Raw genomic sequence first — 12334 nt, 5'->3', positions numbered from 1 at the left:
CAGTTATTCTTTATCCTACACTCTTTTGTAGTAATCCACCGTGACTAAATTCTTCCGAGAATCGGCCTTGATCTTATCCTCACTCATTTTCCAGTGGTAAGATGTTGTTCTCTTGATGTTAGCGGATCTCGGATACGATGGCGAATAGCGTTTACCGTCATTGTTTGTTGTGGTGGTTTGGATTTATGGCTCATGGCTTCTATTATACTTCTGTGTACTTTCCACTGAGCTTGTAATCGGTTCCAGTTTGCTGTAGCTAGTTTCTCATGCTCTACTGCCTCTATCAGTGACTTGACTCTGCCAATGAGAGTTGGCAGTGAAGTTTCGACTTCAGTGTGGGCTTGCATCACTTGGTTCACCAGGTATTTTGAGTCTGGATGTAATGTGGTTGTTTCTCAGCGGAGGAGCGTTCTCTTACTGTTGAAGAATGGGTAACTGACGCTGTTCTCGTAAGTGTGGATGGTTAGGTCTTTTGTCATCCGAGTCCCTATATCCCCTTCTTGAGTCTACTGTTGTAAGTGTTCATCTTCAGGTTTCTCTGTGCGTTCATAATGGTTTGTTCAGTAGCTTTTCATCACTTGTCCGGTGGTTCCTCATTTGGCACGACCTTGTTAATCCGGGCGACGTCTGAGCTGGCATGACTCTCCTAGTTCATGTCACTCTCATATTTGAGGTAGGCAGGTGAAGCATTAGGGGGTCTTTTGCCCAAGGACCCCTACTGGAAAGTTGGGTACCAACCGGGATTTGAACCCCAGTCTCTCGTATCAAAGGGCGGCGCTCTTAACCACTACGTTATCCAGTTGCTTTTTTATATATATAAAAATAATATCCAGGATGCAGAGCCACTTGTATCTAGCTGGGGGGGTCTCTACTACCAGTCTGGAAATGGCAAGACATGCAGCCTCCTAAGGACTAATAGAAAATCCTGACCACATCCCTATGCAACTTGAGTCGTATACACATTGAAATCAACGGGAATTGTGCCACTGACTTCAGCGGGCCATGATTTCACCCAGAACGTCTGCATGCTTGTGGTCAGGTCTTCACAACCCTCTTTTGTCTTCCTGCTCCCTGCCCCTTCCTCAAACGGTCTGCAGCAATGCTGCACTATGGCTTTGCAGCTATTGCTCTGCAGCTGGGATGAACAGAGCATGTGAAAATGAAACTGTAGGTCTGAATTTAATGAGGGGTGGGGAAAACGGCAATAACCATGGAAGAAATTGGTGCGCATCCTCTAGGTGAGCACATCATATGGAGCAAGTGCTCTTCTGCTCTGGCTACCCCATGAAATCCTGTTGTCAAGGTGCCAAGGCAGGTTAATGCAGATCCCTGTAGGATCCTTCTGGACAAATCAGTCTTTTATCCTTCCCATCATTCCAACAAATTCTCTTCTTTTTTTATTTATTAAAAACTAAAACTACTTTCTATACTGCCATTGAAGTTCCTTCTGCCAGCTTTTAATCCATGTATTTATGGGCACGAATATGTATTAACTTTTCAAGTAAAAGCAACATGAGACACTCAGATGTACAGATACAGCATAGTACATCGACCACATTTCCTTCATGATTAACATGAATTCTATCAACACCTTCAATTTAGCTGATGCAGCTGTAAAACTGTGCTGCTGACTTTTTTTTGTGGGCACTTGTATCCTCTAAGTCAGGCGTCGGCAACCTTTCAGAATTGGGGTGCCACGTTTTCATTTATTCACTCTCATTTAAGGTTTCGCGTGCCAGTCGTACATTTTGATGTTTTTAGAAGGTCTCTTTCTCTAAGTCTATAATATATAACTACTGTTGTACGTAAAGTAAATGTTTTTAAAATGTTTAAGAAGCTTAATTTAAAATACAGGGCCCCCCCCTCCCCAACCCGTGGCCAGGACCCGGGCAGTGTGAGTGCCACTGAAAATTAGCTCACGTGCTGTCTTTGGCACGCATGCCATAGGTTGCCTACCCCTGCTCTAGGTGCTACTGCATTCCACCCATTGTTTGGGTTACTACAAGCATGTGATCTCCCGCTAGGTGAAGCAATACTAATTAGAACCACAACTTAGAGTGCTCTATAAGAACTAGCAGCTTTACTTGTCCTCATCTCCACTTAAAAGCCTGTGGTGTTTTACACAAATCAGTTGGAATTCAGAGGGCTACTGGGGAATGCTCAAGGGTTTGCTGGGGTTAAGGGAGTGGGGAGACCAGAAACCAGATAAATGGTAGAATTTTGAATCTTATTTTAAACATTTGGCTTACTGTGCTAGCACATGTTCTAGTGATCTGATGCCTGCTACCACTAATAGTATAGTTTATACAGTTATTTTTGTGTACCTCAAATAGGGAGAAAGAGAGAGTTTTTTCTTTATTTTTTTTTTTTAAAGCAAGTGCAGCCTTCTCCAATTTTTTTTTTTTTATGGGAGTTAAAATTTCAGGCCACTCTGCCTTTCTCACTTTTTCTTATGCCTTTGTATTCCATGTGGAACATATGGCCTTCACCACTGACTTCCATCTTTGCTGGTCTCCTGCTGGAGTCTTAGCTTCTTCCTGTGTCATTTTTGGTAGCTTTCTTTTGTGTGTATCCATGGCCCACCTCATCCCACTCTTGTCCTGGGGTTTCAGACTAACGCCTCTCTTATGATGATCAGGTGTTACCTCCATGTATGTCTTAGCCATTTCCATTTTCATTTGGTCGTTTCCTATCCTATCCATTCCTGTTTCGTCCTCTAATAGAGTTCTTAATGTGTGATTGATTTATTTTATTTTTCTGGCCATCTGATATTGAGGATTTGTCTAAAGTAGCTTTTTATGAAAACTTGGAGTTTAGATTAGTAAGGTCTTAAGTCTCCAGATTTCAGCACCATATTGTAAGACTGACTTTACAATGGTGTTAAATATCTGAAGTTTAATTTGGAGGGTCTGATTTCCCTATAACCTGAGAGCTATGCTGGTGAGAGCATAACTCCTGGCAGGGTCGCTTGTGCCAAACAGGTCAAAACCAGTGGTTCTCAAACTGTGGCCTACTTGTGGCCCAATCAGCACAGAGCTGTGTCCCATGTCACATTCTCAGGGCCATACAGGTAGTATTAGATGGGGCCCACATAACACACACATGCGACCCACAATGGTAAATAGGTTGAAAACCACTGAGCTAGACTAACGGCAGTCCATTGGATGTCTTGGTAGAGCCTTTGGAGTAAGCTAATGACCTATTGTTTGTTTGTTTTTTTAAAAAAGTCATTACAGAAACCTTGCTTCCTTAATTCAGCAAAACTTCTGGCCTAAAACTGGACTAACCACTGTGGGAAATGAGCTTTGAATCCTAAATTTTGAAACAGAACAGTGCTTTAGCTCATTACATAGGATCCACATAGTGCTTTGCATTGGTTTAACTAATTTAAAACAACACATTTAGTTTGGTGCAACTCTGAATACAGATAAGACCCACAGTTGCTTGGTTCAGTCATTTGTGATGTCAGTTTCACTAATTCTTCAGTTACCATGAGTCGTGTGCATGAGACACTTATTTTAAAACTGTAGTAACAATTCAAGTGCTAACACGTCAGCTACTAGAATATTAACAACTATGTTGTATAGGGCTGCTCCAAGCAGGGTTAGGCAACGTAGCAGCTAAAAAGTTAGCAGCTGCTGGTAACTTCTACACACTAGTACTTCCACCATTCTTGCAAAATCACTGACAATAGCAGCTGGAAGTTCTAGTGTGGGAAAAGCCTACCCTAGACAAAGGCTTTTTTCTTCTAGGGTAGAAAAGACCTGAAAGTTTTAGTGTACAATAGAAGCAAGGGGGAAAAAATTGTGCATATGTTTTTAAAGGCATCCTGCCTCCCCTTTCCCACCCTTCTTTGCAGGCCACTTTCAGGAGATAAATATTTTGCTTCTGTTGTAGTTGGATCAGGTTCAGCATGTGCTATCTGATCAGGTCAAGGTGTAGTGCTGCTCATAGTACCACATAATTTTGTAAGTCAAAACTGCATATATGTAAAACAATATTTAAGATAAGCTCTCCACCCTTTTTTTTTTTTTTTTTTTTTCAAGTCATGCCCTAACAGCCATTGAGGGAGGTCTTCACTTCTAAATGAATGTGCTTGGGCATTGCATTGGTATTGCTGTGGTAATGGTAAGTTTCTTGATCCTTTCCGGTCAAGTTAATCTGATGGAAAATGTGATGGGCCTCTCAAGTTAAGATGTGCTTTTTCCACTGATTTTTTATACCTGTACAATGAGGATCTAGTCCTTCTCATCCCTCTCATGCAAAAATGTCACCAAGAACACATCCTGGCTCACAATTGCAGTACAATAGATGTGTTGCTGATTGATTTAATTATGCAGTTCTGCCATCTGAGCAATGGTATTTCACTATGTTTGACTCTTATTTCAATCTAAACTCTGCTAGGGACCCTAGAATTGTGAGCCAAGAGCAAAATTGTGTATGTTCCCTTAATTGTTGTCTTACGTTGGATTTCATGGAAGGACTGGATAACTTTGGACTATAATACAAAACTGCATCTTTTTCCTCTCCCCTCCACCAGGAAAAGTCTGATTGATACTAGTTGTGTTTCCCCTTCTCCTTGCTAGCTGTTTACCCAGCCGTCAACATTATAAAAACTCTTGGCTAAGAAACTATTTTTTTTTGTTTTTTTTTTTTTAATTCAGTTTGAAGTTAGTGTATCTTGCCTCTCGTGGATAATATAGTGCTCGGGCACTTGGAAATTTGTGCCAGGCAGAGAATGAGACTAAACTGTATTAAGAACAACTGTTTTTAATAAGTATCAGAGGGGTAGCTATGTTAGTCTGGATCTGTAAAAGCAGCAAAGAGTCCTGTGGCACCTTATAGACTAACAGATGTTTTGGAGCATGAGCTTTCGTGGGTGAATACCCACTTCGTCCGATGCATGTAGTGGAAATTTCCAGGGGCGTGCGTGTGTGTGTGTGTGTGTGTGTGTGTCAAAGAAACTGGTGGAAAGTCAGCACTTCCTAGCAAAGCTGGACAATGCACAACCTGATATCCCTCCACACGCTGCTGCCCAAGAGTGGGCTGGGGAACCTTTTACGGAGGGCACCTCAGGTTATCTCAGGAGAGAAGTGCTTTTGTGCCTTCTCTTACCCTTAAGATCCAAAGAGAAGTCATGGTGGTGGCTTTTATAATTGGGGGTAGGGTGGGGAGGTGGTAGGGGAAAAAGAACATACACAGTGGAAGTAACTTGGCCTATAGGCCAGGGAGAGCAAGAGCACCCACACTTATGTTTTTGGGAGAGCTGCATCACCAGAAAGCTAATCCTCTAATGTATTGTAAATGAGTCTGCTCTCGTTTTCCAGATCTTTGGCATGATCTTCAGCATGATCCTCTGCTGTGCTATCCGCAGAACCAGAGAAATGGTCTAGGGGATTTAACAAAGAAGATCTCTGCACTCTACAAATGTCTGTTGTTAACTTTAGCATTCTTAAAGCATTTCTAAAATTATATATTTGTTACCTTTTTTAATGCTTTATTTGGTATCGATGTTTTACTTACTGCTTTTTTTGTTTATAAAGTTTTTAAAAAATCCAATAGTAAAAGGTACTATATTTGTTAGACTAAAGTCAAAGATATTGTACATAAAACAATTTGTCCTTACGTGGCTGTCTGGTTTCTTGAAACTTATCATAATCAGGATGTAATTTTATGTTGGAGACAATTTGATACTTAATAAAGATTAAGACCGTAAATGCAGAGTGATTAGGTTCTTAATCTTGCCCACATGCACATGCCCTCCATTAAACCATGTTGTCAGCAGTCTGCGCACAGAAGGGACCCTAGCACAGAAGGTTTGGAGACTGACCCTGCACCAGTTTCTGCTTGGAGAAACCTGCACCTCATTCCTTTTCCCCTTGCCCTTTTATTAATGAGGGTGACATGGTGGGGGGAAAATAGTTGGCAGTGAGAGGCAATCTGACCTATTGGCATTATTACAGCACTGCAGTAATTAACATTAAATGGGTAGCATAAAGCTAAGCACCTTTCACTTTAATTAATGTAAGTGTCTCAAGGCCACTGTCTGGGTGGAACCTATTACTGTTTGTATTACAGTGCCTAGGAGCCCCCGTCATGGGCCAGGACCTCAAAGTGCTAGGTGCTGTACAAACAGAACAAAAAGACAGTCCCTGCCCCCAAAGAATTTCCAGTGTCTTCCGCTTAAGCCCGAGGAGTGGCTCTTCGAAAGTGAAAATGCTCCATTTTAACACAGTGAGTTAAAAGCACAGAGAGTTATATTTGGCAAACAGCTCTGCCCATGCTTTTCCTGCTTTACCTCAAGTGTTAACTCACCTGTTAACAGAATTCAATAATTCACAAACAAAAGTAGCTGGCATCTATCACAAAAGGAACACAACTCAATTGGTAGCAACTACTGTGTGCACTTGTAACTCTCTCACACCAAAATGGTAGAAGGGGTGAGTTTAGCAAGGTTCTACTGTAAATGGCGAAAAGGTAAATTAAGGCTGTGTTTAATGGGGTTGCCAATTTTGGTTGGACATATTCCTGGAGGCTTCATCACATAAAACTTTTTAATTAAAAAGATTAATTCTTGGAGACTCCAGGACAATCCAGAAGGGTTGGCAACTGTAGTAAGGATCAGGGCTTAAAAGCAAAATGCTTAACTAAAAACTTGGCTTTCCCCATTATTGTCAACTCTGCTACGTTATCTATACAGTGCTTCTTTTTTTACAAATGTACACTGAGGAAAATCAAGTATTTAATTAGGAAATGACAAGTCAAAGTTGAACGTTGACTCTTTACCTCTTGTGCATACATGTGTAAAGTAAAGCTTTTAATCACACTATTTCTCAAATATATTTAGCATTGCACAAATTCCCTTCAAATGATTAGCTTTTTAAGAGCAGCAGGGAAGGATTCTGCTGTGTCAGTGAGACACTTCATTCAAACTGTCCAGGCTGTAGTCTCAGAGCAGCAGCCTTAATATCTGGCTTTACAGAGCGAACATGCAGTGATGTCAGAATGCTTCACTAAACTTCTGAGTCAGATGTTCACGGAGCATGCTCAGATTTCTCAATGCCTTAATTTTATGTGTTCTTTCCCCAAACCTACCAAAACATGAAATTTGGCACACAATAGTCCAAACAACATGTTTCCATCTGAAAACAAAGTTATAATAGAAACTATTTTTCAGTCTTAATTATAGTGGCTGCTTCCAGCAACCACTGTAATTGAAGTATACAGAAACAGACATTTGAAATACTACAGCTCTGCAAAGGAGAAAAGCTAGTACTGCCATTATGAATTATCAGCCTTTTCTGCAGGTACCTTCTGAACATTGCATTAAGGTTGGAGCGGGAAGCTGGCAGAGGCTCTATACTAAATAAAGAAGTTTTAGCTAGAGCACTAGATTGAGTCAGAAGACTTGCACTCTAATTTCTACTTTGCTTGAGCCTGCAGTGTGACCCTGAACAAGTCACAGCACTCCTATGTCTCAGTTTACCTTTCCCCCCACCATTTGTCTCTTACTTACACTGTAAGGTCTGAAACAGATTCTCACTAGGTGTGTGTGCAGTGCCTAGCACAGTGGGGGCCTGACCTCAACCTGGGTCTTTAGGTGCTACTGCAACATAAAGAATGTGTTCACTATGTTCTCTGCACAGGTGTGGAGAAGTAAACATTAAGGTGCTTATTTTTGCTATACTAAATGTAAGGGGACTGTTGTCCCCTTACTAACATTCAGTGGGGGTGTTTGGTTGCTAGCTCCCAGCACTAAAAGGGGAAGGGTCAATGGGAATTCAGGAGCCTGAGACTGACCGTCTCCAGGAACAATGCGGAGAGGCCAATGCTCCAGATCAGCCTGATTGACAGGACAGGCAGGCTAATCAAGGAGTCAGGAGGCCGGGGGGTCCTGGCCTCTGTGTGAGCTGGAATTGTCTGAGTCAGATGGAGTGGGCCCAAGCTAAGCTGCTGGGAGCCCAAAAAGCCAGAGCACAGCCCAGAGAGAGCAGACCTGCACTGGGAGGAGAGCTGCAGCAACCAGAGGCAGAGGGGCCAGACAAGCAGCCCAGGAAGCAGGTGAGAGCTGAGAGAGAGTCACAGAAGCAGCCTGCAGAGCAGACCTGCCCTGGGAGCAGAGCTCTAGCAACTGGAGCCAGAGAAGCAGCCCAGGGAGCTGAAGGCAGAGCAGCAGCAGCCATGCTGAGGCAGTGTGGAGCTGGGGCTAGAGCAGTCCCGAGCTGGGTGCCGTGAGCAGCTGGGGAGAGCGAGGGGGACCTTGGGCAGTGGGCCCAGCACAGGGAGACACCTCAGCCAAGAGGCTCTGCAGGCCAGACTTGGAGGGGGATCGTAACCCTGACAGGGCGGGGGTGACACTGGGGAGAAGGGTCCTGCCACCCAGAGCCTGAGAGTGTGTGGCCACCACCAGAGCAAGTGTCCAACCCGCAGCATCCCTGCAGCACAGCCAGGGTCTGAGGAACAGACTGTGAAGTGCCCTGATGTCCAGAGACACCGTTTGTGATGGTCCCTGCCACAGAGCGGGGTGATGTGTTTTCCTTTAACCTTTCCCATTTTTTCTTATTCTTTTTTAAAATTAATTGTTAATTAAATAACTTGCATTTGCTTTAAATTGTATGATGTGATCAGTGGGTCAGGGAGGTGCGCAGTGCAAAGAGAGTACCCCGGAGTGGGGACACCCTAGCCCCTGTCCTAGGTGACCACAGCAGGGTTGGGGGTTGAGCCTCCCACGAATCCTGGGCCCAGCCTCGTTGGGGTTACGAGGACTCTTCCAGACAGGAGAGTGGAAGGGGAGTCCTCAAGGGCAGGGAGGCCTCTGGGTAAAGGAAGTGGGAGCGAGGACTCAGATCCTTTCGCTAGCCCACTTCTCCGGGGTAGTGCAGAAGCCAGGAAAGTTCCCCACAATAGTGGGACCATTCCTCTGCTTACATAAGTAATGCTCACCATGCTGTGTGTAGACTCCAGAGGGTGCATATATTTCTCAGTAAAGTCTGAATTTCCTGCACCACACCTGCTCCTCTTAAAGCTTAGCTGAATTTGCATCTATTGAATGTGTCCATGCCTCCATTTTATGTAGACAGTTGTACCCCAGCATGTACTTTAAGGACAGTCATGTGCTGTTCATGCTTAACCTGCAGTTTTTCAAGTGTTCCTAACTTTATTTCAAAACCAACAAAGTAAATTGTGCATACATCATTCAGTATGAAGCTAATAACATCACTTCTCTAGCACATTTTATCCTCCAGCTTCACTCTACAAATAACACAGACAGAAAGGGCTTCAAAGCAAGCAGGGTTAGGCTCAGTTCCCTCCTTGAATGGGAAACTCCCTGAGGGGAAAACCTAATATGATACTGGAACCGGTGACTCAGGAAGTGACACCCTTCCTTCAAATGTGGTATTCCAGTACCACAGCATGGAGGCAAGGAGCCCAGTGCTGTAAGAGGTGCCATATTTAAGATGAGACTTAACAGAGGACCTGGACGCTTGTTTACATGAAGGATCCATTTCAGTTTTCACAATAGGCCTACCAGACTTTAACTAGGCTAGTGGAAAAAACCTGTAAGTATGCTCCGGCTCTGCTGACCTAAACCACCTTCCTTTGGTTTCAGCTGGGTTCATTCTTCTCTTCCTCTTCTAGTGATGTTGACCTAAACATATTAAACTACCCCTCCCCGGGCTTCACTTCAGGAGTAGGCATTTGAACAACACAAACACCAACAAGATCTGGTAAGACCGGTACAAAGGCATATAACTATGATACTAAGACATTCTGGTTTTTGTGGCCTGTTGATTAAAACAAGAAGTAAAGCTCCATGGACATAACTGGGTTCCATTGACTTCCCACAGAGCTACTCTGTCTTGCACAAACTGAATTTCTCTCCCCCACACTCAAATGTAAATTAGCCTGCTGCCCAATGGACTTCTGTCCAGGTGCTTGCTTCCATAGCTTTTGCCTTTGGAATCTCCAGGAGGAGTTTTCTGTCTGCCTCTCTCCATCTTCACAGCATCCCTTCTCCCCCTTAATCCTGTTGTGGGCAGTTCCCTTCAAGGCACCTTGTGAAGGGTGATGCCGTGTGCACAAATAACAATTAAATACACTAACAGAAACATTCAAGTATTGTACGTAACCAGGGAAGAGCTGTAAATGTGACACAAGGGTTTTAAAAATTGGACAGTGCAAAAAGCTCATTATCCCTTTAAGAAAGGGAGCAGCAGAGAGAGTACAGGGAGCCTGCAGCCATTTTGGAAGTGTGCCCTGGCTTTATAGGAGTGCACACACTGATAGTGTCAGCAGGCCTGTAGAAGAGTGAAGAAGTCCCTGAAGTTATCCATGCCTGTGCCTTTTCCTTTCCATGCAGTAACACAAATGTTTCCAGGCCCTCGGGAAGGGAATAATAAGGATGGTACTGGTTATCAGAAAAACTGCTATTAAAACTAAGAAACAGACAAGTGTGAACATTAACTCAGCACAGTCCAGAGCTAAGTTTGCTGGGTTTCTATGTTTAGAAGGTGGCTTGTGCCTGAGGGCTGCTGTTTAATTACTATGATCATATACTAATCCACAGCTCTGGTTTCTGCTTGTCAGCAGCTGTATGAAAATGACCTAGTTCAACCTAGCAGCATTCAGGACTTCTTCAAGCACTAGCAAAAGTCACTTTTAAGTGACGCTAGAGCATCTGCAATGTTTGCAGGCTTTGTTAGCTGTGATAAAAATAGATGAGTAAGATTTTCCGATGTGGGACACAGACTTCTACACTCTAGTCTTGTAGAAAATGAATCCACAAGGCAGCCATTCACGGAATCTGAATGTTTCACTGTATTAAGTGCTTGTGCGATGTTCAATAGATATTCAGACTGAGGCTAAGTAGTGACCTTTTATGCATTTCTCTTAACACTGGCTTTATCACAAATTTCCAGCAAATCTAGTTGCTATAGTCCTGCTGCTTTGTTGGAAAGCAGAAACAGCACTTGCTAATATGTGAGCATTAAGTACGGCAGAACTGTTTGATTAAGATGTTTATGTGTATTGCAGGAATGCATGAGGATGTTATAAGATTATAAAATTGTTACACGCAGAAAGAAAATCCAAGCTTGTGACTGGTTGAAAAGTCAAGCGCCATGTCAATGTTTCTTCCACCTCCTTTGGACTTCATGAGTGCAGTTTGGTAAAAGCACATCAGTTTGTCTTTGAACACCTCTTCTTTCAAGAGTTCAACAACAAGTTCCAAATCTCCCCTCTAATCTCCTCAGTGGAATGTGTTGTTAAATAAAAATTGCATTTAAATTCAAGGCCATATGAGGGTGTGAAGTATTTCTGATGAAGACGTCATATGTACTGTACTTATATGCCCCCCCCCCCCAACCACAGTGTCTGAGCACCTCACAAGCTTCAATGTATTTACCCTTGACACCCCTGCAAGGGAGGGTAGTGCTGTTATCATCATTGTACGGATGAGGGACTGAGGCACAGAGAGACTTGTCCAAGTTGCACCAACTAGGGACTCGATGCTGGACCATCTGTGTCCTAGCCTACTGTTCTAGCACTAGACCATCCTTCATTCCATTCCACCAATATGTATTCTGAGATTCAGAGGCTTCAGGCTTCAGTGAAGATCAGGAATTACCTGAGATCAAACATCACATTTCTTTGTGTTCACTTCAACAAAAGGGGCAATATCATTTTAGGGAAGGTTGTTGCTCACCCAACATGCCTCTGCAGGGGACTAAAAGGGTATAAATTACCACCTTAACTAAGGCTAGAGGGGGTTCCTCTGGGCTCTTTGAATCTGATTACCCTGTACAGTTATTTTCCATCCTGATTTTACAGAGATGATTTTTACCCTTTCTTTTTAATAAAACCCTTCTTTTAAGAACTTGACTGATTTTTCCATTGTCCAAAGACCCAGGAGTTTGGGTCTTTGATCACTTTGTAACCAATTGATTAGGATATTATTCTCAAGCCTCCCCAGGAAAGGGGGTGTAAGGGCTTGTGGGGATATTTTGGGGGAAGAGGAACTCCAAGTGGTCTTTTCCCTGTTTCTTGTTAAATCACTTGGTGGTGGCAGTGTACCAGGTTTTAACCTAAGCTGGTAGAAATAAGTTTAGCGGCTTTCATTCAGGTCCCCACATCTGTACCCTAGAGTTCAGGGTGGGAAAGGAACCCTGACAAGCACTTTGAACTCCGATGCCAGATACACAGGAAATGCCCCAGGAACTTTTGAATTTCATTTCCTGTTTGGGCAGCGTGGCGAACTCAGCAGCGGTGGTGACCATGCAGTCCCTCCAGAATCGTAGAGCGTAGAATGTTTCTACATGCCCCCTATCATCTCCAT

General features: G+C 43.3%; 1 protein-coding gene across 1 annotated transcript in view; it reads left to right on the top strand.

The window, feature by feature from the left end:
* CD9 (CD9 molecule) overlaps window positions 1-5717 on the top strand; it is a 37269-nt gene extending 31552 nt beyond the window's left edge. Inside the window, 2 exon segments of the mRNA XM_075070729.1 lie at window positions 4047-4128; window positions 5328-5717. Of these exon segments, the coding sequence (XP_074926830.1) occupies window positions 4047-4128; window positions 5328-5393 (148 nt within the window). The 3' untranslated portion in view covers window positions 5394-5717.
* Window positions 5718-12334: the final 6617 nt, after the last annotated feature.

This window comes from Chelonoidis abingdonii, chromosome 1 (assembly GCF_003597395.2).
Source record: "Chelonoidis abingdonii isolate Lonesome George chromosome 1, CheloAbing_2.0, whole genome shotgun sequence".
Classification (NCBI taxonomy): domain Eukaryota; kingdom Metazoa; phylum Chordata; order Testudines; family Testudinidae; genus Chelonoidis; species Chelonoidis abingdonii.
The sequence above is the reverse complement of the archived record's forward strand: the minus strand, read 5'-3'. Positions and strand labels throughout refer to the sequence as shown.